At 41.1% G+C, this 27488-nt stretch overlaps 1 protein-coding gene across 1 annotated transcript in view; it reads right to left on the reverse strand.

Moving 5' to 3' along the window:
- LOC129697172 (palmitoyltransferase ZDHHC2-like) overlaps positions 1 to 17816 on the reverse strand; it is a 73158-nt gene extending 55342 nt beyond the window's left edge. The window contains 2 exon segments of the mRNA XM_055635481.1: positions 1821 to 1847; positions 15971 to 17816. Coding sequence (XP_055491456.1) covers positions 1821 to 1847; positions 15971 to 16094 — 151 coding nt within the window. The 5' untranslated portion in view covers positions 16095 to 17816.
- Between the last annotated feature and the right edge of the window lie 9672 nt (positions 17817 to 27488).

Raw genomic sequence — 27488 nt, forward strand, 5'->3', positions numbered from 1 at the left:
CTGAAGGTGAATAAGTCACCTGGGATGGATGGACTGCACCCTAGGGTTCTGAAATAGGTGGCTTTAGAGATTGTGGAGGCATTGATTGTGATATTTCATGAATCACTAGAGTCAGGAGTGGTCCCAGATGAATGGAAAATTGCCAATATTATCCCGCTGCACAAACAGTGGGAACTATAAGCCGGTTAGTCTGACTTCAGTGGTTGGTAAGATTTTAGAGTCCATTATAAAGGATGAGGTTATGGAGTACTTAGAAGTTCACATAGAAGAAATAGGCTGAAGTCAGCACGGCTTTGTGAAGGGGTGGTCTTGCTTGACAACTTTGCTGGAATTCTTTGAAGAAATAGCAGGACAGACAAAGGAAAGTCAGTAGATGTTGTTTACTTTGATTTTCAGAAAGCCTTTGATAAGGTGCCACACGTGATGCTGCTAAAGAAGATGAGAGCCCACGGTATCAAAGGGCAGATACTGGATGGATGGTTGGCTGGATGGCTGGACAAAAAGTGGCAATAAAGGGGGCTTTTTCTGGTTGGCTGCCAGTGACTAGCGGAGTTCCAGAGGGGTCACTGTGGGGCTGCTATTCTTCACGTTGCATACACTGATTTGGGCCAGGGGAAGGCTTTGTGGCAAAGTTTGCGAATGATACAAACATAGGTGGAATGGCAGGTAGTGTAGAGGAAGCAGGATCTCTGCAGAAGGACTTGGACAGGTTGGGAGAGTGGGCAGGGAAGTGGCCGATGGAATATAGTGTAGCAAAGTGTATGCATTTTGGTAGTAGGAATAAAGATGTAGACTATTTTCTCAATGGGATGAGAGTCCAGAAATCGGAGGTGCAAAGGGACTAGGAGGTGATGGAGCAGCATTCCTAAAAAGTTAATCTGCAAGTCGAATTGGTAGTAAAAAAGCAAACTTAATGCTAGCATTTTTTTCCAAGAGGGCTTGTATATAAAAACAGGGATGTAATATTGAGGGTCTCAAAAGGTGCTGGTATGGCCGCATTCGGAATATTGTGAGCAATTATCGGCACCATATCTGGGGAAGGATGCACTGGTTCTGGAGAGGGTCCAGAGGTGGTTTACAAGAATGATCCCAGGAATGAGTAGGTTAACCTATGATGAGCATTAGTCAGCACTGGGCATGTATTTGCTGGAGTTTAGAAGAATGAGGGAGGACCTCATTGAAACCTACAGAATAGTGAAAGGCATGGATAGAGTGGATGTGTTGAGGATGGGAGAGTCTAGGACTAGAGGTCAAAGCCTCAGAATTGAAGGACATACTTTTATGAACAAGATGAGCAGAAATGTCTTTAGTCAGAGGGTGGTGAATCTGTGGAATTCTTTGCCACAGAAGGGGGCCGTCAGTGGATATTTTTAAGGCAGAGATAGATAAATTCCTGATTAGTACAGGTGTCAGAGGTGATGGGGAGAAGGCAGGGGAATGGGGTTTGGAGGGAGAGATAGATCAGCCATGATTGAATGGCAGAATAGGCTCGATGGACCGAATGGCCCAATTTTACTCCTATTCCTTATGACCTTATGACATTTTGTTTTCAATACCAGCAGTGAAAATATATAATTGAACTGAAGGTTAAATAAATACAAATTTACATAGAGAGAACTAGATATGGCTCTTAAAGATAGCGGAGTCAAGGGATATGGGGAGAAAGTCTTAATTATTTTCTTTCACACAATGAGTTTCCAAACTAATAACTGTGACTTGAATTCGCCCCATTCCTACTATGTGTCTCAGCTTAATATTAGAGTTGCTTTCTAATTGTCATTGAATCTTATTTGATAAACAACTCTAAATTAAAAACGTACCTTTTTCTCCAATATTTTTCATTGATACTAAAAAGAAAAACAAAAGATAAATTAAGCAAAGCCAAAGCAGCATGAAATATATATATATATATATATAAAATTTACAACTCCTTGGCTATTTGACCCTCATTTGGTGAAGCATCTCCTATCATTCTCTGATCATTAGATAATTTCCCTTCACCTCAAAGATTATTTGTGATACAGGTTGTTGGAAGGACAAGCTGCTGATGACACAGTGAGAGTAACTGGACTGTGGAGTACTAAGGGATCAATAGATGATGTGTTTAACCAATTCGTTTTTAGCTTTTGGGATGAATCAAGGGAATGACAGGGAAGAAAAGAATGACAAGTTAGAGGCAAACTAGATTACAAAACCACGAGAGAGAATAATACTAACATTTAAAACCAAAAACATAAAACCATCATGAAACAATATGCACTATACTGGACACCCAACATGAAAACAGAAAATATTTACAATATACACAGCGGTACTCAAGAAAGATCACCGACGCAGAATGTAGACTTGTTCTCTTTTTACAACAGCTGCCTGACTGGCTTACTATTTACAGCTATTGTTTCACCCATTCAACCGTTCCCTATGTAAATGGAACATGCTGAAGCCATTCAGCAATGGTAACACCATTCTATATCTGGGATTTGTAGTTAGAATCCCACTAAAAGATAATCATTCTCTGGTACTTTTGTGGCAAGAATGTTGCTCACCGCTTATCAGCCCATGCCTGAATGATATCTCAATTTTGCTGCATACTAGCATGGCTTGCTTCATTTGCTGAGGAGTTGCAATGAAATTGAGTAAGGGTCCTGACCCAAAACATCGCTAATCCATGCTCCACTGAGATGCTGTCTGACCCGCAGTTATTCCAGCACTGTGTGGCTTTTTTGTAAACCAGCATCTGCAGTTTCATGTGTCCACACTTCTGCCCTTGTCCTTCTTATAGCTACAGGTCATTGCTTGGGAAGGTGCTGTCAGAGTAGCTTAGGTGAGTGATCACAGTGCATTTTATAGATGGTACACTCTGCAGCCACTCAGCAATGGTAATGTTGATGGATGTCAAAAGGTAGGTGACTGTATTGCTCTGCAATAGAGGTGGCACGATCTCAAACTGGTGACGACAATTATTCTACTATTGCCTTTAACCTTTATAGAAAATAGCTTCATAAATATAAATAATGATGTCTATTTTAGAATGTTCCGCTTTGTTTAAGTTTCCAGTATTTGCAGGTTTTTATTTCTCCTCACATTTTATTTGGAACACTGCTGCTTTAATACACACGCACTGTCAATTACCCACAGTTGTTCAACCATTGATGCCAAAAGCTTCAAGGCATGGAAATGCAAGAAGTATTGTTGACTGTTGTCAATTACAACTGAAAACCATTTATCCTGGGTGCTAGCAACATTTATCAAAGATATTTTCTGTGTCAGAATTGCTTTGTATCGTAATGAGTAGAGATCTGAAAATAACCTAGTATAACTGATAATTTATGCATTATTAGTTTTGTTTATTTGTTGTTCTGTTAATGTGTTAGGAAAGCTACTATAAGAATTTCATTATTCCAGTCCCAGTGCATATGACAATTAAACACTTTTGAAAGAAACTAAATCATTGTTTTCAACAACATTTCTACACTTTACCATGAGTCAATGCGTCACAGCGCAGAAAACTGGCCCCTCAGTCGCCCTTGTCTATGCTGACCATTTTTACGATTCCCATTTATTAGTATTTGGTTTATAGCTTAATATGTATGCAATGCAAAGAAAATAACATATAACGTGTGTTAAAGATCCAGAACTACCTGAATGTATTAAAGCTGGAAGTTAAATTAACCCCCTCCTCTGGCTATTCGTCCAACTCAAATCATTATGGCCTAAGGTAATGCATTTCGTTGTCTCTGTACTGTACACTGACAATGACAATTAAAATTGAATCTGAATCTGAAAGGTTTAATAACCAAATGCCAATATCACCGTTATATTCTTCCATACCATTCACATTCAATATCTCCCTCTCTAAGGGTACCACTCAGCCATTATGAAAATGGGAGCATTTTAACTGGCCTGGATCAACATAAATAAGTTACATGTTAAAAAATATGCATGTAATTCATCTTGAGGTTTAATCCAAGATGCTAAGCCTGTTCGAAAATCAAAGGCAACATAGACCCACATTTCCAAAGTGCATTGCCAGATTTCTTTAATTTGGTTTAGTTTAGAGATACATCATACAAATAGGCCCTTTGACACACCCAGTCCACGCTGACCAGCAATCACCTGTACATTATTCTATCGTACACACTAGGGGCAATTGTTATAGAAGCCAATAAACCCACAAACCTGCCGTCTTTGGAATGTGGGAGGAAACTGGAGCACCGAAGAAAATCCATGCGGTCACATGGACAATGTGCAAACTCCGTACAGATAGCACCCGTAGTCAGGATCAAACCAGGGTCTCTGGCGTTGTAAGGCAGCAACTCTACCGCTGCGCCACCGTGCTACCCTCCTGCAGTGCAGATTCCAAATTATATTTGAAGAAGGGTTTTGACCCGAAATGTTGCCTATTTCCTTCGCTGCATGGATGCTGTCTCACCCGCTGAGTTTCTCCAGCATTTTTGTCTTCATTCCAAATTATATTGATATCATTAAGCAACTAACCTGATACAAATGTGCACAATAAGACTTTATCTTCATGAATGGTGTGCTAAAAGAATCATTCAAATTCAATCAATAAACCAGTCATCATAGACCTAAATAAAAATAAGTACATCAACATTTCCAAGACCTAATAGCATTAGGCAGATCTATTGACCAGTTGCTATTTAAACAGGCACAATGTAACATAATAAGCCTCTTATTGATGTTTCATGCACATTCATGCAACCTTTAAAGGGTCACATTTAACTAAAACGACATTTAAGATTTCTATGTTTAGAAGCATCTAAAAAAAATCCAAATTTATTTACCACATTGCATAAACATTTGAAGGCTCTGCAGCTTAATTTTAAGTCTATTAATCAATAAACAGAAATATCCTGAAATAATCACTTAAATGTGTAAGAGGGAACTGCAGATGCTGGTTTACACCAAAGATAGACACAAAATGCTGAAGTGACTCAGCAGAACAGGCAGCATCTTTGGAGAGAAGGAATGGGTGACTTTTCGAGACAAGACCCTTTCTCTACCCGAAAAGTCACCCATTCCTTCTCTCCAGAGATGCTGCCTGTACGGCTGAGGTAGTCCAGCATTTTGTGTCTATAATCACCTAAACCTTAATTTAACTTCCAAAGTCAATCTAAGCTGCAGTTAATAATAGAAAATTCCTCAAATGAAATTTAAAATGCAAGCGCTTTCCATAACGCCTTGATGTTATCGATAATTCACTCTCTTGGTGATTGTTATTAATAAATAAGGATATTCTCTGTATCCTTATTTTTTTTTTTCTATCTACAATCATAATATTTCATGTCTCGATGGTGAGGCCCTGTAATTCATTGTTGGAATGGGTACACTGGAACCATGGTGTGAAGTTGCTGTGCCATATTGACTACACCCACCAGAACTTCATTAGCACAACTTGCAAAATACATAGCATTTAAATGGTGCCAAAACATTATTTTGTGCACAAGAATGGTGAGTTAAATCAGAAGCCAGTGCAATCAAATTACCTTGATGAAAGTCACAACTGTACCTCTTACGGCACAGAAACAGGCCCCTTGACCTTCCGAGTCCACACATCATCAACCGTCCACTTATAGAAATCCCACAATTAATCCTATTTTATTCTCCCACATTCTTTTCAATTCTCCTCAGATTCTACCACGCACAATAAGGACAAATTACAGTGGATAATTAAACAGATAACCTATGCCTTAGGGATGTGGGAGGAGGAAGCACCCAGAGCAGAATAGTGAAAGGCTTGGATAGAGAGGATGTGAAGAGGATGTTTCCACTAGAGGGAAAGTCTAGGTCATAGCCTCAGTATTAAAGGACTTTCTTTTAGGAAGGAGATGAGGAGGAATTTCTTTAATCAGAGGGTGGTGAATCTGTGGAATTATTTGCCACAGAAGGCTGTGGAGACTGTCAATGGATATATTCAAGGCAGAGATATTTTGTTTCTTGATTAGTATGGGTGTCAGAGGTTATGGGGAGAAGGCAGGAGAATGGGGTTAGGATGGAGAGATAGATCAGCCATGATTGAATGGCGGAGTAGACTTGATGGGAAATCACATAGAACATGCAAATTCACAACACCTGAGGAGCGTACTGAAGCTCCTTCCCTGGAAGCATGGGGCAGCAGCTCCATTGGTGAGCCACGGTGCGAAAGAAAACAATCTACATCACTTGCAACGTTCTATATCAATGCCATATATCAACTTTCTTTTAAAAAAAAAGCTTTACACTGTACCTCAGTACACATGACAATAATAATAATAAACTAAACTAAACTAAACTATGCACTGTTTACCCTCCTACCATCCGGGAGGCGCTACAGGTCTCTCCGTTGCCAAACCAGCAGGTCGAGGAACAGCTTCTTTCCGGCCGCTGTCAATCTACTAAACAACGTACCTCGGTGACTGCCAATCACCCCCCCCCACGGACACTTAATATTTTTTTTTTTTAATTCAAAATCGTTTGCTATGTCGCTCTACAGAGGGAGATACTAAATGCATTTCGCTTTATCTGTAATGTACACTGACACTGACAATTAAAATTGAATCTAAATCTGAATCTGAATCTGAACTAAAGAGAAATACTTAATCACATCAGGAACCCAGGAGACAGCTACAAACAGTGAGACATATAGTAGGTGGCACTCGGAACGATTTGGAGGCCAGATTGAAGGCTACTGTGACACTCACACCTATAGACAAAGCAGCCAGCATGTGGGTATTTGGCTGGAGCCATGCATCTGCGCTCCATGGCTCAGTGGTGTATTTTATTAGAGAACGTCCAGCCTCTGGTTACATTGTACCTTTCACTTCTGGAGAATGATTTCATCTGGAAAAGTCTTGGATGATGGGCCTTCCAAACCAGCGCCTTTTCCCCTGCTGCTCAGAAGGAGGCATTGCCTTCAGGTGCTCTCCCCACATTCTGCTGGAGGCTGAATGGGAACACTCACTACCCAGCAGGAACAAAGCCTTAACCAATGACAGGATTTTGCTGGCTTTACCTTGCGCTAAAAGTTATTCCGTTATCATGTATCTTTGCTCTGTAAATGGATTGATTGGAATCATGTATTGTCTTTCTGCTGACTGGGTAGCACACAACAAAATGCTTCTCACTGTACCTCAGTACACGTGACAATAAACTAAACGGACCATGTGGTTCAATTCCAGAGTCCCTCAAAACATAACCAGCTCTTCTCATTTATGCAAGTATTTATTGAATCCATTACGTTTTGTAAGTGTATGTGTTTGGGGAGAAGATGGTTGATTCCTAGCAATCAGACTGGGGACATTTTCTGTGCGTGACTTGTATTGTGTGATATGTGCATTTAAATTCCTTGTTTTGAGGATCAGGTGCCACATCAGCATCCAATGATTCTGACGTCCACTGCATGCTCAGTATGTTTCTGTACGCATTCATCCAGATTAGTCCATTTTGACAAACGCCACAGGGATCATCACAATATATAATGTGGTACCAAAAATTAGCAGTAATTGCGCCTTGTATTTTGTTTACTGTTTCCGCTTATTGAAGCCTCCCTCTGCATCTACCTATCATGGGCCCTTACGATCTTATATATTTCAGTAAGATCATCTCTCGTTCTTCTGAACTAAAAAATACAGGTCTAGCTTTTTTTTTGAAAGCTGTTTGTGACAGGACAACCCTGCTTGCAGTAATTAGGCCAGTGAATCTCTTCTGGACTGCCTCCAAGAATAATATATAAGGAGGCCATTCGGACTGTAAACGCCTATCTCACCAGGGACTAACTCTACTGAACGATTTTCCTTCCATTATTTATTATGTAAAAGAATATGTGTGTTATGATTGTGTTTATAATTTGTTTGGTTGTTTGGTTGTTTGTCTTTTGCACAAAAGTCCGCGAGCATTGCCACTTTCATTTCACTGCACATCTCGTATGTGTATGTGACAAATAAACTTGACTTGACTTGACCATTGCTGTACAGTATATACTAAGTGTGGCCTAACCAACAACCAGTACAGTTGTAAGAATACAACAACACCACCTTGCAAGGAATGGCCAATTTACACAATTTACCTTCCTAGGTACATGCATGACAAAATCCACACAAATTAAAATGATTATGTGATAGAGGGGGAGGCTGCAAGCTGAAAATATTATAGAAAAAGCTTTAACATTTGGAACAATATCTAATCACTTAATATGTGCCTTTTTAAACATTTTCTATAATATTGTGTGAGCGTATTTGTTGGACCTCAGACCTTTCTTTTAAATACAAAGTCAACAATGATTTGTCAAGATAGGTATCTGTTTCCATGCAACTCATTTCTTTATGCTCCCATTAGCTGACAAAGTGTGCCTGGATCACAGATAGCTCCATAGCTGTTAATCACAATAATATGTGCCTTTTTGAAACATTTGAATATTATAATAAGGTTGTGTTTCAGCGATATTATGTTCAAAATGTTGGACCTCAGAGCTCTTTAATAATAATTTTTTAAATCAAGGTCAAAAGTCAACAATGATTAAAAATGTCAATTAAATAGGTAAATATATATAAAATCATGTTATCCATGCAACTCATTTCTTTATGCTCCCATTAGCTGACAAAGTGTGCCTGGATCACAGATAGCTCCATAGCAACAGCCAATGTTAAGGATATACAACAATGGAAAAAAACACTCTCATCTTTGCTTCTTCACCAGAAACCTGAAAGCCCAACCCAAAAAAATGGTGAATATTACTGAAGGAAGGTTGCTGTTTCATACAAAGATTTTACAGTTATGTTCAAAATGGTGTTGGAAATGGAAATTTACATTGCAGCTCCTTTAATAATAATAATAATAAACTTTATTACGGACTCAAGGTCCAGACAAGGGGCAACATTACATTAAAAATGCATTGCATATCAAATATCATAAATATATGTAAAATCATGGTATATCACATAAAAACATCATAATTTATATTTAACAAAAACCCACAATACTTAAGTTAAAAATCCAGATTAAAAGATGATCAATGTCCTACAACGAGACAACGATACCAGTGTCTCCACAACTGGGATTCGTAGCGTGTAGTGCTAACCCTTATGTTTGTCAAGGCCACAATAAGCACATTTTTAGAGTTATTTATCCTGCAAAAGAATTGATACATGTGGGGTCTTAGGATAGCTTCTAAAGTACTGACTCCTGCAGCCACAAACATATTACTGGCACCACACCATCTAGGTTGCCTTAGCAGTGTTCTCATGGCATCGTTATATGCCACCTTTAGTTTCTGCATACTTGTCTTTAAATAGTTCGACCACAGGTGCGCAGCGTAGAATGGTGTGCAGTATGCTCTAAATAGCGACATCTTCACCACATCTGCACACGCACCAAATTTACGCAAGAGAATATTCACCTGTACATACAGCATGCGTCGTTGCCTATAAATATCCTCATCATCTGTCATTTGTTCTGTAATAATATGCCCTAAATATTTTATCTTATTACAGACACTAAGATTGTTGTCAGACAATTTAAAAACAGGATATTTTAGGCATTTATCCTCTTTGGTTCTACAGACTATAACAGCACTCTTACTAGCATTATATTTAATGTCATGTTCCACACCATACATGGAACAAATAGTAAGGAGCTGCTGGAGACCAGCGCTAGATGGACTAAAGACCACAAGATCATCTGCATACATAATATGGTTCACTAAAATATTACCAATCACGCACCCAGTGTTACAGGCTTTAAACTGTTTAGGCAGATCATCAATATATAGATTAAAAAGGACTGGGGACAAAATTCCCTCTTGTCTAACACCATTGCTAACCCCAAATGGGGCTGAGTGGTGGGCATACCAGTAGGTCAGAATTCTAACAATGTATTCAGGCACCCCTCTTTGACTCATTTTACCAAACAGCTTTCTGTGATTAACACGGTCAAAGGCTTTGGAAGCATCAATAAAGCACACAAGGATTGAAGAGTTTTTGCCTCTATATTTGTTTACAATCTCCTTTAGGGCATATATGCATAAGTCAGTGCCATGTTTAGCTTTAAAGCCAAACTGGTTATCTGTGGAGTTAACAAACTCATTTATTCTATCCAGCAGAACTCTTTCTAAGACTTTTGACAATATGCTGGCTAAAGCTATGGGCCTGTAATTATTTAGGCTGCCTACTTTACCAGCTTTGTCCTTAATGACCGTCACTAACAGGACAGACAACATTGAGTCTGGTAACAAGCCATGAATCATAAAGCCAGTAAAACAAATAGCTAGGAGAGGAACTATCCTCATACTCGCATACTTAAGACCACATTGTTCTTGAATCTTTTATTGCCGAACAAACGTGCATTAATATATTTTTTTAATGTGTTCACTAGATTAGCTTAGCATTGCTAAATGAGTGTGTAAAGAGACAAATTGAATTACTAAAATTTAAATAGATAACCAGATAGACTAAAAGTACTTTTACCAACCAGCAACCATTTTGCCACAGAAAATTCACCCTCAAGAGTGTGGATATACCATACACCTTCAAATTATATTTTAGAGTCTAAAGATCAGGTTTATACTGGCATCAAACTGCAAGGATTTACTGAGGTTGAAACAATGGTAACGGTATGACAGATATTTCATGACATATTGCACAGAATTTATTTCATGCAAAATGGGTAAAAAATTGCTTCCTCACTAAGTGAACAGATATTAAAAGTCTCAGCAATACAGTTAAAATCGGAATTGGTTGTAACCACAGCAACAAGTAAATGCTCCATTTTACATCCATGTATTCGAGGGAGATCTACGCTAGATCAAATCTCCATCACTGTAAGGCAAGCTTAACATGTAGCTGTATTTACAAAATAACAAGAAAAATAGACTGTATACTTTACGACTATCATCCTGCCAAACAACAGAATGACTTCCTTCACTTTAACAAATAATTTCCTGTGCATAATGATTCATCATGAAATTAAAATAGAAATGCCGGTACAGAAATGTAAATGATTATTAAATAACTTTTTAAATCATTTACAGCTGAGAAAGCAGATGGAACCAATTGGTAAAGCAATATATATACCGGTGGAATCCAGATACATGTGTTTCCTCCATAATGAATACATTTGGGTATATTTAGAAATTTTAATCGGAAAGGCTGACAGTGAATGGCAAATTCTTCATATACATCATTGACCTTGCAAGTAGGGTGAAGGTAAGGAGAATTTTGGAATAGTAAAATTATTGGATAACCTGGTTCCAATTGTTGGATAACCCACCTAGTTCCATCTACCCAAACACCCTTCCCCATTTGGCTCCACCTATCACCTGCAAGCCCTTGTTCCAACTCTTGCTCCCAGCTGGTTCCATTATAACCCCCTAACTGGTTCCATCATACCTCCCCTCTACATAGTTCCATCATACCCCTCTACCTAGTTCTATCATAACCTCCCTACCTGGTGCCATCATACCCTCCCTACCTGATTTCATGATACCCTCCCTACGTGGTTTCACCTGTCACTATCCCATCCACCTGCTACGTACTGGCAATCTTTCCTATTGCCACTCAGTCCTGATGCAGAGAGTTGATCCAAAGCCATCGGTAAAAGCAAAAAGGTTTTGGCCCGAAACTTTGCCCATTTCCTTTGTTCCATAGATGCTGCCTCACCCGCTGAGTTTCACCAGCACTTTTGTCCACCTGCAATGATTTATACCTTCCTTCTCCACAGATGCTGCTTGACTAGAGTACTTCCAACATACTATTATTGTATCCACATACATACAATTGCCTGAATTTGTGAACATTGAGCTGTGACTATGTTTCACAATATCAACAGCCCCTGAATATCTGAAGCAAAGTTGTAGATGAACCACTAAAAACTAAATTATTTGCAGTAAAGATTTACTTGTAAACTACCAAGATATAACACACTTGCAAGGATAATTTTTTGATACCAGCTGGAACTAACAACCATGCTAATTATTCTCCAGAGTCTCCTGCCATATGTGTAGATTGCAATCTGTGAAGCCTTTTTATCATCTAGTTTTGCTGTAACTCAAGGCAGATACTCAAGCGTGCCAGTATTCTGCTAGAAATCAATTGGTGGTTTGACCCAGAAGTAATGGACAATGTTAGTTATTAACAGAATTTCATGCATGTCCTGTCCTAAATATTTATTAATTTTAAGACAACGCTTTAATTTCAACAACCCAATGTTTTGGCATTATAAAAGTTGTATTTTTCATTCAGTAATTTTCTGTTTTGAACACTTGCCCCTCAGGTACTAGGTAACAAAGGCACTACAACAGTAGGCACATTTTTATCTTCTGTGATCCTTGCATACAACTTAATGCATGCGAAGCATAAATAATATTCCTCTGCCAAAAGCAAGTTAGCAACACTGTTTGGTTATAGCTATGTCACATAATCTAGGCTAACATATTGGTGCAACACTGATGGTCTACTGTTATGTAAGATGCCATTTTTTAGATCATGCATTAAACATAGAAACATGGAAAATAGGTGCAGGAGGAGGCCATTCGGCCCTTCTAGCCAGCACCGCCATTCATTGCGATCATGGCTGATCGTCCCCAATCCATAATCCGTGCCCGCCTTCTCCCCATACCCCTTGATTCCACTAGCCCCTAGAGCTCTATCGAACTCTCTCTTAAATCCATCCAGTGATTTGGCCTCCACTGCCCTCTGTGGCAGGGAATTCCACAAATTCACAACTCTCTGGGTGAAAATGTTTTTTCTCATCTCAGTCTTAAATGACGTCCCCTTTATTCTAAGACTGTGGCCCCTGGTTCTGGACTCGCCCAACATTGGGAACATTTTTCCTGCATCTAGCTTGTCCAGTCCTTTTATAATTTTATATGTTTCTATAAGATTTCCCCTCATCCTTCTAAACTCCAGTCAATATAAGCCTAGTCTTTTCAATCTTTCATATGACAGTCCCGCCATCCCAGGGATCAATCTCATGAACCTGCGCTGCACTGCCTCAACACAAAGATGTTCTTCCTCAAATTAGGAGACCAAAACTGTACACAATACTCCAGAGGTGGTCTTACCAGAGCCCTATACAACTGCAGAAGAACCTCTCTACTCCTATACTGAAATCCTCTTGTTATGAAGGCCATAAAGGTCTGCTCTCTCAGGCAGATGTAAAATATCCAGTGACATTGTTGAAAAATGAACTGGGGAGTTTTCCTGGCCAATACACCCCGGCTAATATTTATCCTACAACCAACACCAACTGTTGTGCAACATTGTGCTGAATATTAAACCTCCCTGCATACAAACTGGTTGCAATGTTCACAACACAGCACCAGGACATCATGAGATTTCATGTGGTAATAAATAAGCACTAAATAAGGCTTTATTTGTAGTCATATGATTAAAAAAATATTAGCTTAGTGCCAGTAAAATATTAAATGTTCAGTTTCAAGACGGGTGCATTTTGAGATAAGCTGGAAAAGGAATAGCTGAATGCAGAGGCTTGCTGCGTTTCTGCAGTGGTCAGTTCAACCACAATGTGTTGCTACAATGTAGTATCTCAACTGAAACTAATGGCACAAACAGGGCATTGCAACAGTACACTACACAAACACGTCCTTGCCTTCATATAACATAAAAACATCCAGAAATAAGGTTTCTGGATCAAACACTTTACTTCTGGAACGTGCACAGGTACACAAACATACACTATTCAAACGATTTATTCCTAGAATTGGTTATTTGCAGCTTTTCACCAAATAGCTAAATTAAATTTTAAAAAATCAAACTGGCATGAATTAATTCCTCCAAAACTGAGATGTATGCCATATTTGAAACAAACAAAATATTTTAAATGCTGAAAATAAAGAGAACTATTAGTATCCAGAATAATACTAGGCTTGCAACTGCACTCAAGCTAATACATGTGTGTGTTTCTTATGTGTAGGAAAGAACTGTAGATGCTGGTTTAAATCGAAGATAGACACAAAATGCTGGAGTAACTCAGCGGGATAGGCAGCATCTCATGTAGTTCTTAAATGTTTTACAGATTCGCAACAGTATGTTTTATTTCTCTAAGAATCCTCAGAGCAAAACAAACATATCGGTACTTATCAACACATTTAACTTTTGTATGCATTATATGCACGAAAGGAACGTTGTATCTTACCGATGATCATGAAACAGTTTTTTTCCCCCCAAATAAAGAATACTGTTTAATTAATTTCAGAACTTTGTTACAATGAGTGTACATTTTTGTACACCTTTCTGAACTGTGTGTGAAACCTATATGCCACAAAGTATGTATTTTCTACAAAGATCTGTTAGTATGTATCTTGGCAGACACACAACGTGATTAGCATTTAGATTCAGCTCAGGAATCTGAGACACTACAAATGCAGTTTATTGTTCTTTACACAGCCACATATTTTGTACGTCATTGCAACCTGATTATTTTGAGATAAACTTTCCAAATTAAAACGATGTTCTGTTACGAATATTGTCATGTGGCATTAGGAGAATCTCAACTATCACTGAGATTGGCAAAATAGTTTTGCATAATAATCCCTTTAGATTAAAGCTCTAACGTGCTTTATTGCGTAGGTGAAATATGGTATCGGCTGAAATTTAATTTGGTTATAAACAAATGTCAATATGGAAGTTGTACTGTATCTGTAATTACCCGCCTAAACTATATTACAACTAGGTCACACGATTATGGAAAATCAGGAAAAAATAACCCGATAATCGATTTCCCCAAGTGCCAGGAATTATCCAATTACACCAGGAAAGACACGTTCTTTATATGCGATTCTTGTGCCATTAACCAGGATAAGACGTCCTGCTTTATCTCCACACGGATCCGAATGTAAATTGAACACCTTTGCAGTGGGCATGGGATCGGCAGCCGCAACCACATCAAATGGTGATGAGAAGACCCGCCGACTGTTTACAAACACCACACAGCGGAGCAGGAGGGGCTGAGATGAACCGTGGGGGCGGGAGGAGCTCGGGGGAGCGGGGCTGGGGGTCAAGGGGAGTGGGGGTGAGGGGGTCTGCGGAGCTCGGGGAGAGTGGGGAGGGGAGAGTGGGGAGAGTGAGGATGGGTAGAGTGGGGAGAGTGAGGGGAGGGAGAGTGGGGAGCGTGTGGATGGGGAGAGTGGGGAGGGAGTGGGATGGGAAGAGTGGGGAGGGGGAGAGTGAAGGAGGGAGAGTTTGGGGGAGTGGGAGAGGGGGGTGGGGAGGGGGAGGGGAGAGTGGGAGAGTGGATGTGGAGAGTGGGGAGGGGGAGAGTGGGGGATGGGAGAGAGGGGGAGAGGGGGGATGGGGGAGGGGGCAGCGGTGCAGGGGGAGGGGGGAGAGGGTGGATGGGGAGAGTGGGGAGGGGGAGAGGGGGGGGGATGGAGAAAGGTAGCGGCTGGAGTGTGAATGGGGAGAGAGGGGAGGATGAGACCCGGGCATGGGCGGGGGTGGGGAGAGAGGGAAGGGGAAAGAGGAGGGGGGGGTTTGGGAGAAAAAAGCGGCAGGGCCGGAGAAATGAGGAGCGAGCAGTTACACCAAGGAGAGTGGGGCGGTCGGGAGGGACATGGAGGGGGAGAGAAGGTTACACAAAAAAGCTGGAGAAACTCAGCGGGTGCAGCAGGAGCGAGAGTTACACCAGTGAGAGTGGGAGGTCGGGAGGGACATGGAGGTGGGAGAGACTCTGGGAGGATGGGGAATGAGGGAAGAGAGACTGGGAGAATGGGGATCGAGGGGGACGGGGAGAGAGACCCTGGGAGGATGAGGAATGAGAGGGGTAGGGAGGGAGTGGGGCTGAGGGGCGGGCGAGGCTGTGGGCAGGGGATGGGATGGGATGGGATGAGGGGCGGGCGAGATGTGGGAGCGGGTCGGTTGCTGCTGCAGCCGGGCTGGAGGTTTGACAAGGGGCATCGTTGCAGAGCGGCGGGACGCGGCGAGCTCTGCTCTGCTCTGCTCTGTTCCTCCTGCCTTACCCACGCACAGCTGGACGACATAGGCGTAGTAGGACCAGCAGGCGATGAGCCCGATGAAGAGGACGGGCACCCAGTACAAGACCCGCTGGCACCTCTTCAGGGTGCGGGACCGCGACGGCGCCATCTTCTCCGGGCGGGCGGGCGCAGTTTCTCTCCAATTTCGCGGCGCTGGTGCTGCTGCTGGTGCTGGTGCTGCTGCTGGTGGTGGTGGTGGTGGCGGCGGCTCGTCCGCTGAGCACTCGGTCTCCCCGCGACTGAGCGCCGGCCCCGGCACCGTCACACTGCAGAGCGCCGGCACGCCGCGGCCGGCCGGGCATCACATGGACTGTAGCGCAGACACCACATTGATCAGCCGACCCACCATTCCCTACCCTTTTTTGTTTTTTTGCGAAGCCTTGGAAGCCTCAGCAGTAAAATCTTTTTGAAAGAATTCAAGCAAACGAATAATCAATCCCGAAATTATTAAAGAGCATAAGAAAGAAGAATTGTATGTATATATATATCTGTTTTAAAAATTAGGAGCCACATTGACTCGTTCAGGGTAGGCATGGCATGACGTTGCCTATTTCCTTCGCTCCATAGATGCTGCTGCACCCGCTGAGTTTCTCCAGCTTTTTTGTGTACCTTTGTGTATCTTTGACTCGTTCAGGGTCATTTTAACAAGATCATGGTTGGTTGGGTGGTTAATTGGCCTCTGTAAATTATTTCTGCTATAATTCAGATTGGAGTTGGTGAGAGGCAATGGGCTGCAGGGTAATAAGCAGGTATAGGAATTGCACATTTACTGCAGATGCTGGAAACGACCAACAACAAATCGAAATATCAGACCTCGAATCAGTCACAACCTGAACTGTCACCTGTCTATTTCCCTCCACAGATGCTGACTGGTTTGCTGAGTTCTTCCTGCAATTTTTTTTGTAGGTTGAATAGAAATGAAACGTGAGTTGGCATAGACTAGAATAGCCTCATTTTACGTTGTAAGGAAATGTGAGAAATAGGACCATAAAAACATGTAATATTTATATGTTATGGCTTTCTGCATATGCATGTAAAATATTCAGAGCATTTTCTAATTAGGGCCACAGGACTACAAATACTGTCATAACTCAATGCTTAATTGCTGAGAATGAGTTGATGTTTAAAAATGTAATCGTGCATTGTCCATTTGCTCACTCAGTGTACTCCGCCATTCAATGAGATCGTGGCTGATCTTTAATCTCAATGTACCAACAATTTGAGTTGTGAATTTCTGTTGATTTACTGTGATGGGCCTTCGGATTATCATATGCTTCATGCTATGGTGTTGGCTTGATTCTGTGAATGATGGGTTAGAAGAGACTACTTTTATTGTATTGCTTACAGTGTACTATGTTTACATATTCTGTTGTGCTGCTGCAAGTAACAATTTCATTGTCCTATCTGAGACACATGACAATAAAACACTCTTGAATCTTGATTACTCGTGAACAAATTTAACTGTGAATCTTGACAAGGTAGCATGAGCAATTATCTTCAGTGTGAATAAATTCCTTCAGTTACCACTGCGATAATCTTTTTTTTCTCACAGATCACAATTCCAGGATGCAAAATGAGCAATTTTACTATCAGACTGTGAGTGCATAGTTGAATGTTGTTTATGAAATCAAATTCTTATTGCTGACACACTGCTTGCCACATGAATCATCTAATATTGGTAATGGAAGTGTGATCATCACACTGCAACATTTGGATGACTAATTCTTTGTTACAGCTAATGGCAGTCGTGTTTCGGCACCTCAACTAGATGCAAGAGAGGATGGGCCAACTTGGACATGTGTCCAAATATAGAGTCATGGAACCGTATAACATGGCAACAGGTCCTTCAACCCAACTTGTTCATACCAACTAGCTGGAGTTTTTACGGACATTTTCAACTTCTCACTTCTGAGGTCTGAGGTTCCCACCTGCTTTAAAAGGGCATCAATTATACCAGTGCCCAAGAAGAGTAAGGTGACGTGCCTCAATGACTATCGACCAGTGGCACTAACGCCGGTGGTGATGAAGTGCTTTGAGAGGTTGATCATGGAGCAAATCAACTCCTACCTTGACAAAAACCTGAACCCACTGCAGTTCACTTGCCGCCACAACAGATCAATGGTGGATGTGATCTCGCTGGCCCTCCACTCTGCTCTGGACCACTTGGACAATAAAAACTCATATGTCAGGCTGTTATTCATCGATTATAGCTCGGCATTTAACACAATCATCCCCTCCAAGCTGGTTACCAAACTCGCAGAACTGGGTCTCTGCGCATCCCTCTGCAACTGGATCCTTGACTTCCTCATTCACATACCCCAGTCAGTTCGTATTGGTAGAAATGTGTCAGCCTCGATAACAATCAGCACGGGAGCACCTCAAGGCTGCGTGCTCAGCCCCCTGCTGTACTCACTCTATACCCATGACTGCGTAGCCAATCACAGTGTGAACTCCATCATCAAGTTCGCTGACGACACCACTGTTGTGGGGCGTATCACTGATAGGGATGAGTCAGAGTATAGCAGAGATCGAGCAACTGTCCATATGGTTCCAGCGCAATAACCTGGCCCTCAACACCAGCAAAACCAAGGAACTGATTGTGGACTTTGGAAAGAGTAGGAGGGGGACCCACAGTCCCATTTAATTCAACGGGTCGATGGTTGAAAGGGTCAAGAGCTTCAAATTCCTGGGCGTGCACATCTCTGAAGATCTTTCCTGGTCCGAGAACACTAATGCAATTATCAAGAAAGCTCATCAGCGCCTCTACTTCCTGAGAAGATTACGGAGAGTCGGTTTGTCAAGGGAGACTCTCTCTAACTTCTACAGGTGCACAGTAGAGCATGCTGACCGGTTGCATCGTGGCTTGGTTCGGCAATTTGAGCGCCCTGGAGAGGAAAAGACTACAAAAAGTAGTAAACACTGCCCAGTCCATCATCGGCTCGGACCTTTCTTCCATCGAGGGGATTTATCGCAGTCGCTGCCTCAAAAAGGCTGGCAGTATCATCAAAGACCCACACCATCCTGGCCACACACTCATCTCCCTGCAACCTTCAGGTAAAAGGTCAGAGTCAGAGAGCCAGAGTCAAGTCAATTTAATGCCACAACCCCTGGAGGTTCAAACGAATAGCTACTACATAACCACACAGCCCCAGACACAACATAATTACATTTAACATAAACATCCATGGCTCTGTGACAAAAAACTTCTGATTACTATGTCAAAGTCATAGCCCATTTTGCTGTTATTTGCACTTTGCGATCGCACACCGGGTTTGGTTTGGATTCCCCGGTGTGTATATATTCCGCGGCCATATCATGGTATATGGACACAATTATCTGTTTTGTAGTAAATGCCTACTATGTTCTGTGTGCTGAAGCAAAGCAAGAATTTCATTGTCCTATACTGGGACACATGACAATAAACTCACTTGAACTTGAACCTTGAACCAAGGTACCCCATCTAAGTTAGTCCCATATGCCCACATTTGGCTCATATCCCTCTAAACCTTTCCTATCTATAACATGTAGATTTAATAGATAGGAAAGTCGATTTTCCACCATTCTGTATGAACGTTTGAACTATCAGCAGAGCATTCCCAAGTATTCTCATACTTTCACCAAGGAACATGCAGCAGACAAGTCATTGTGAAAGCCCACTGCCAGAATTGTTATTAGCGAAACAATAATAGAAAATTGAAAGCAATTAACAATGTGCATAATTTGTAAGGAATGCAAATTTATATCGCCCAAAAGCAAAAGACACAAATTGGAGGCAAATTAAAAATATACAAAAGAAGCAAATTATGCAAAAAACTGAAGATACCAAAATTGGCAGTGCTGTTGATTGTGGGAGGATAGTCTTAGGTTATAGAAATATATTCATCAATTGGCAACATGGCAGAGGACTGGCACATGGAAATTAATCCGAAAAAGTGTGAGATGATGAACTTAGAGAGGATGAATGAAGATACCAAAATTGGCAGTGCTGTTGATTGCTGCTGAAATATACAATGAAATGTGGGCCCCTCGGCAGTATTGACAAAATGTGCAGAAGTCCAACGATGTCTGAAGTTGTTAGTACAGGTAGATAAGGCAAAGATTTTGTAGATAGAAATGTCAGGAGGGAGTTAGAGTTTTCAAGCGGGAGTTAGATTTGGCTCTTAGGGCTAAAGGAATCAAGGGATATGGGGAAAAGCAAGAATGGGTCCTAACTTTAGATGATCAGCCATGACCATATTGAATGGCACTGCTGGCTTGAAGGGCCGAATGGCCTACTCCTGCACCTATTTTTCTGTTTCTATAAGGTGTTGAAGGCGGCATTTTTTTAGCTGGGACATAGCTCATCCATAGGTGAGCTTTCAATAGCTAGAACAGAATAAAAGAGCTGAGAGGTTATGGTTCAGCTTTGTAAAGCATTGACTAAGAGGGTACCTACCATATAGAGATGTACAAAATAATGAATAATATAGACAGGGAAGATAGTAGGAAAGTTTTTCTTGTAACACCGGTGTCAAAAACTAGAGGACACATTAAGGTAAGGGAAATAAATATTTATTTCACCTGCAGAGAGGTTGTTGGGTTCTGGAAAGTACTGCATGAGTCTAACAACTTTTAAGAAATATTTAAATCAACACTTGAACTGGCAAGGCATAAAGACTATGGACCAAGGGTTGGTAAGTAGGATTATTGTCGACATGTAGTTGATAGTTAGCATTGAAATACTTGGGTGACAGCCTTGTTTACAGTATATGTCATACGGCTCCATGACTGACAAAACAAAGATGTTGTAACTACTCGGTATCTGTGGAAACAGGCACTTAACATTTCAGGAGAATTATACTTTTTCAGAACTGGGAAAATACTGTAATTGTTTACATTACACAAACTAGAGTAGTATTTCATTCAAAGTGACTTACTTTTCAAGATACCACAGAGAACTGTTAAGAACAATGAAATTAAATTATTTTCACTGTTTACAAGTTTTGAATTTGGGAAGTTAGTCAACAAATTTGAACCAGAAGTTCATTAGGAACCATCAACGTAGCAGAAAGTTGTGAAAACTTAAAATTCCCTTCTACAAATAGCAATTGACACCAGATCAATTGCATAGATAAAATTGAGTCTAAAGGTTTTTTGTTAACCAAAGTTAAAGAAGAGTTTGGAATATGGAGTTAGGCCACAAATCAATCCCGTTTAACAGGCTTACAAAGCTAAGTTAAACCAGATGCAAATGATAACGTTCTATTATATATTTTTATTTTCTGTACCAGTCCATGACATTTTAATCACATATGTGGATGAATCCACTCTGTAGTTTCGGGTCCGGAAGTGGCGGCGCTTCCCTGCAGCTGCGGCTCGCTGGCAGTCCGTTTGTCTTTTCTTTTTGTCCTGTTTTAGTTAATTTTAGGTTATTTATTAGGTTGTGTGTGTGTGTGTGTGGGGGGGAGAAACATGAATCTCTTCCTTCGGGGGGATGCGACCTTTTCGCGGCGGCGGCGACCCGACTTGGAGCCTCGGCTGCGGGGCCAGTGGACGACATCGTCAAGAGATCGCAGGTCCCAGGATGGTGACCTGTTTTCCGGAGCTCCCGCAATGACAGCTTCATCCGCTGGACTGGAGGGTGGCAGCTTCGACCGCCCCGGGCTGCGGAGTTTGAACCGGCTCGTTCGCGGAGCTCGGATTCGGCCGCGGGACTTACCATCACCCGGCAGGGTTGCAACATCAGAAGCCTAGATCGCCTCAACGCAGAGGGAGAACAGGAGTGAAGAGACAAGGACTTTAAGACTTTTGCCTTCCATCACAGTGAGTAGGACCTGGTGGACTCACTATGGTGAATGTTAAATCTGTGTTTATTGTGTGTTTTGTTATTTTATTCTATGTTATGACACAAGGCACAACATTTCGTTCAGACTGAAAAGTCTGAATGACAATAAAGGATACTTTACTTTTTAGTTCCACAGCATCTAGGTTTTCACCATGTAGAAATTAATTCTCTAACCTATAACTCTAAAGAGAGCAATTTCACATTTTCCTATATAGATGAATTGCTACAATTTTGCCTGGCACTTCATTCATTAATTCCTCTCAATTTAACAGCCATTTTGTGTCTTGAAGGAAGGACTGAGATGGTTGATGGTTATCAAGAATTCCCTAGATTTGGTTAATATAGAAAATAGAACAGTACAGCACAAGAACAGGCTCTTTAGACCACAATGTATGTGCCAAACATGATGCAAAGACCATTTATTTTCTAATTGCACTCAATCCATTCCCTGCATATTCATATGCCAATTCAAAAGTCATTAAATGCCACTATCGTATCTGCCTCATCCACCACCCCTGACAGCACGTTCCAGGGATTCACCAGCATCTGTATAAAAATGTTCCTTTGCACATCTCCTTTAAACTTTGCCCCTCGCACCTTCAAGCTCTGTGCTCTAATGCTCCATTCTGGTATAAAGGTTCTGACAGTCTACCCTTTCCATGCCTCTCATAAGGTGCCATCAAATTAAAAAATGGCAAATGTGACTAATATATTGAAAAGAAGGAATTATTTTGAAGGAAGGGGTACAGGAACCATGAAACAAGAGCGGTTCATTTAACAGGCATTTTTGGAAAATATTGTGAGTTACTATTGAATAAATTATAGTAGGGCACTAACTAGAATTCAAGATAATTAAGCAACATCAAAGGATTTGTGAATGGAAACTCGTGTTGACCATTTTATTGGAGTTATTTGAAAGAGGAACATATGCTGTGAATAAAAAGGAACAGGTGGATAGAACCATGATTTTAAGAAGGCATTTGATAAATACCACATCAAAGGTTATTGCAGAAAATAAAATATTATGGTGTAGGATGTAACATCTTGCTATGGGTAGAAGTTTAACTAACCAACAAGAAACAAAGGCATAAATATGAGCATTTCTGGTTGGCAGAATGTAACAAGTAGTTTGCCAAAGGGATTAATGGTAAGGTTTCATCAATTTACGTAAGTGTTTTGAGGAACCAACGCAACGGTTAGTCAATTTAGTAATGACACAGAGGTAAGTAGGAAAGTAAAGGACATAAGGATGCTACAGAGGGTTTTTACATTGGTGGAATGAGAGGGCTAAGATCTGGGAAATTGAATGTAATGGGAAAAAAAGTGAAATTCGTCATTCTTCACAAAAATATAAAGATGGAGAGTTCTAAATTGCAGAGTAATCTGGTGATCCTTGTGCATGGTTTGCAAATAACTAGAATACAGCAAGTAATTAGAAAACCTAGCAAAAATGTATTGTTTATTGCCAGGGAAATTGATTACAAAAGTTGGAGACAGTTTGTTTTGGTTATATATTACATTAGTGAGGTCTCATCTTGGAAGCAGTTAAGGTGAACGAGACTGATACTGAAATGAGCAAGTTCTCTTACAAGGAATGATTGAACAGGCGAAAGCTTACTTCTGCTTAAGTTTAGAAGTATGAGAGAGTACTTCATTGAATCACAAGATCCCAAGCCATCTTGACAGGATAGATGTGAATAGATGTTACCTCATGCTGGAGAGGTTAGAACCTGGGATGACACTTTAGACTTTAGCAATAGAGCGGAAACAGGCCCTTTGGCCCACCGAGTCCACACCTACACTTGAGAAAAACAAGGGTCACCCATTTAAGATGTCAATGAGGATACATTCGTCCTTGCATGTGTGAGTCTTTCAGACACAAGAGACCGCAGAAGCTGAAATCCGGTGCAAATGAAAACTGATGGATAATTCAGTGGGTCGAGCAGCATCAGTGGGGGAAAGTGAATTGTTGATGTTACACGTTGAGCCCTTGCTTTTCCAGATCAGGTTGAGAGAATTTGAAACTATTGCGGCAATGGACGCATAATCTAAATATTTTAAGGCCAAACATAAAGAAACATAGTAGAAACAAGGAACTGCAGATGCTGGTTTACGAAAAGGGCACAAAGTGCTGGAGTAACTCAGTGGGTCAGACAGCATCTCTGGAATATATGTATAGGTGACTTTTCAGATCGGGAATCTTTCCTGGAGAAATGCTGTCTGACCCGTTGAGTTACTGCAGCACTTTGTGCCCTTTTTTATAGATAGCTGTGATCAGCTGTGAATTTACCAAATGGTGGAGTGGTCTCAAGGGGCCAAATTAACTACCCTGCCCCTAATCTATATTTTTGTATTTGTGATACTCTTTTCTACTTCCTTGAAAGTCTATCTCGTCTTTGAGCTTTGACATACTTCAGTACGATTATTTAAAAGTTTTGATTTAATTTTGGCATATCCTCATCACTGTTATGATCTTCCTTTCCCGAGGATGTAAAAACACATACCTGCCAGTTATTTGCATTTATAAAAATGGCATCTATTTTTTCTGAAGGTGCGGTCAACATTGCTCTGACAATCATATTTTATTTTCTATATGTACAATTTTCATATTTCATGTATATTTTCATAACTCTTTTCATTCTTATAATTGTCATCTTTTGCAGCTTTTTTTGAAGTGTCATCAATATCTACTTTTTAAAAATATACTATTCATTAGTTGTGGCATTTCTTCAGACATTCATGGTACCGTTTTGTAAAGTGGAACATTCTTGGTAATTTAAATAAAGCAACTTAAAGTTTCTCCATTAAATTATTATTTTTAAATCTTCCAACTGATCTATTGCTTTACCAGTTAGCAGATTTGCTAACAATGCCTTATAATCTTTCTGGGCTCGAAATTCTAGTGGTGCAGCATTCACATGCGTTGCTTATCAAAAACTCAATTCTATTCAAGTTGCCAAATTTCTTCTGGCTCCTCTATAATATGCATACACATGAAGGTGTCTTGACAAATAAACAATAGTTTCAGCAGTAACAATAAAGTCCTATTGGAACTAAAAATAAACAATTGTTCAAACTGAAAAAAAATGTTTTTCTAGTCACTCTCCTCTCCAAAATAAATTTCTTAAATAATGCAAATCAATTAAATTACAAATTAAAGGTTATTAAAGCAAATTTTGTAAATGTAGATGATACTTCATTTATTTTTCATTGTTATTAAAGTGTTGTTTCCATCATACAATTCACTGCCTCAGTAAATTTGTTTTAATACACAGACAAGCAGGAGACTTTGGTATTTAAAGAGCTGCATATTTCAAATAAACGACCAAGTACATGCTTTATCCCAGCCTGAAAGGACACAACGTGCTGGAGTAAGCGGATCAAGCAGCATCTCCGGAGGACATGGGAAGGTGACATTCTGAGCTGGGATTCTTCTTCAGAAGGGAAAGAAAACTTGGAGAGAGGAGAGGCAGGAGAAAGCATGGCAGGTAATAGGCGCTCACAGGCAAAGAGGGATTTTAATCGACAGATGGTTGGAATAAAGGCCAGAGATAAAAGCAGATGCGAGACAGGTTGAGGAGTTCCAAATTGTGAAGCCAGAGGAAGGAATGTAGGAAGTGGGAAGAAATAGGTGGGAGTCCAGGTGGGGCACAGGAGAAGGGAGGGGGGAGAAGGGGGCAAGTCTGGAAGAGGGGGTTTGTTGGAGGTTATCTAAAATGGGAGAATTCAATGTTCATATTGTTGGGTTGTAAGCTGTCCAAGCGGAATACGAGGTGCTGTTTCTCATTAGTGTACGGCTTCACTCTAGCAATGGAGGTGGCCTAAGGCAGAAAGGTCAGTATGGAAATGGGAGTTAAAATGGTTAGTAAAGGGAGATCCAGTAGGTCTAGCAGACCAAGTGCAAATGTTTAGCGAAACAGTCACCAAATCTATTCTAGGTTTTGCCGATGTACAGGAGCCAACATTGGGAACATCGGATGAAATAGATAAGGATAGAAGAGGTGCATGTGAACCTTCCAGCCTACTAGATTTGATAACGAAGTCAAATACCTTGTAACCTTTTTATAATAAGCAATTTATATATGTGATAATGTTGCTAGTTTAAAGATACAGCATGGAAATAGGCCCAAGTCCGAGGACCAGCAATCCCCACACACTATCACTATCCTACACACACTAGGGACAATTTACATTTATACCAAGCAAATTAACCTACATACCTGTACGCCTTAGGACTGTGGGGGGAAACCAAAGCTTCTCTGAGAAAACTCACGCAGGTCATGGGGAGAACATACAAACTCCATACAGACAGCACCCATAGTCAGGCTCAAACCCGGGTCTCCAGCAATGCAAGGCAATAACTCTACCGCTGAGCACTTAAGACCTAATAGGTTCACTCTTGTTTCATTTTCCACAGATCATGGGGAGTATTTTCAGTATTTTGTTTTATAGCATATTTCTAGAATCCTCAGTATTGCTTTAGTTATTTGAAAATTATGTGGAATCTTGTTGTTAAAAGTTAATGTCACAGTGTTTTTTTGTATGGTCGGACAGGTTTCCCCATTTTTGTGTTTTTCTAATATCAAAAAGTGCTATAGTTATGAATATTGCTGTGAATGGTAATTTATAATCTATACATAACAACTCTGATCTTGTACTCTTCCGGTTTGCTCGTTTTTTCTATTTGCGAAACACGGTACACGATAGTGCTGCGATTTTTCGCCACCTTATTCACCATTCTCCTGTGCTCAAGTGTGACAAGTTTTGTTCCGATCGATGGTATATGTAAAAGCTATTAAGGATTGAAAATCTTAAAAACCGCGCATGCGCAGATTGGTCTCCTTTCCTGTCACTAGCTGCCACGCAAATTGGTCTCCTCTCCTGTCAGTCAGGAAGGGGCATCGCCAGGACAGCGCAGCCTCTTCCTGCACCATCGCCGCACTGATTAGCCGCGTCTGCTGTCAGTCGGCTGGTGATTGCCATCGGCGCCATGGTGAAGGGGTGGCGGCGGCTGGGTGGGGTGGGTAGTGCCACGGGCCAAGCCCAAGGACTAGGCCTAGGCTGGAGCCAAGGACGAGCCCGGGGACTTGGGATGGGGCCATGATCGGGGCCGAGAAAGAAGCGCGGCTTGGGATGGAACCAAGGACGAGCCTGGGTCCGGGACGAGCCCTCCTTCCCACTCTCTCTCTCCCTCCCTCTATTTTTTCCCTCCCTCCCTCTCCTCCCTCCCACTCCCTCCCTCCTTCTTTTCCTCCCCCTCCCTCTATTTCCATCCCTCTACCTCTCTCTCATCTCTCTCTGCCTCTCTCCCTCCTTGTTTCCCAGGTGAAAGAAGAAGGAGTCAAGAAGAGGGGGACGGAGTGGTGGGGGATGAGGGGGAATGGAGGAGGATAGGAGTAGGAAGAGAGGTGGCGAGGTAATCAAAATATTAAATGCAAAGTTATTAACTTTAACTTAACTTCTGCCGTTAGTGTGGGACCGTCAGCCGATCATGCGCAGTTGGGGGCCATGGTTTAGTGGTGGAATATTGCGTTGGGGGATCAAGCCTCCCGTGTGACAAAGGGATCCACGGGTGGTGAGGGATAACGGGGTCCCATTTAGTCAAGTACTTTCAAAATTTCAGTATGCAAAGCATCCAAAATTTCTAACTTTCAAAATCAAAATAACAGTTGGAAATCC

Source organism: Leucoraja erinacea, chromosome 1, assembly GCF_028641065.1.
Source record: "Leucoraja erinacea ecotype New England chromosome 1, Leri_hhj_1, whole genome shotgun sequence".
In the NCBI taxonomy this organism is placed as follows: Eukaryota; Metazoa; Chordata; class Chondrichthyes; order Rajiformes; family Rajidae; genus Leucoraja; species Leucoraja erinaceus.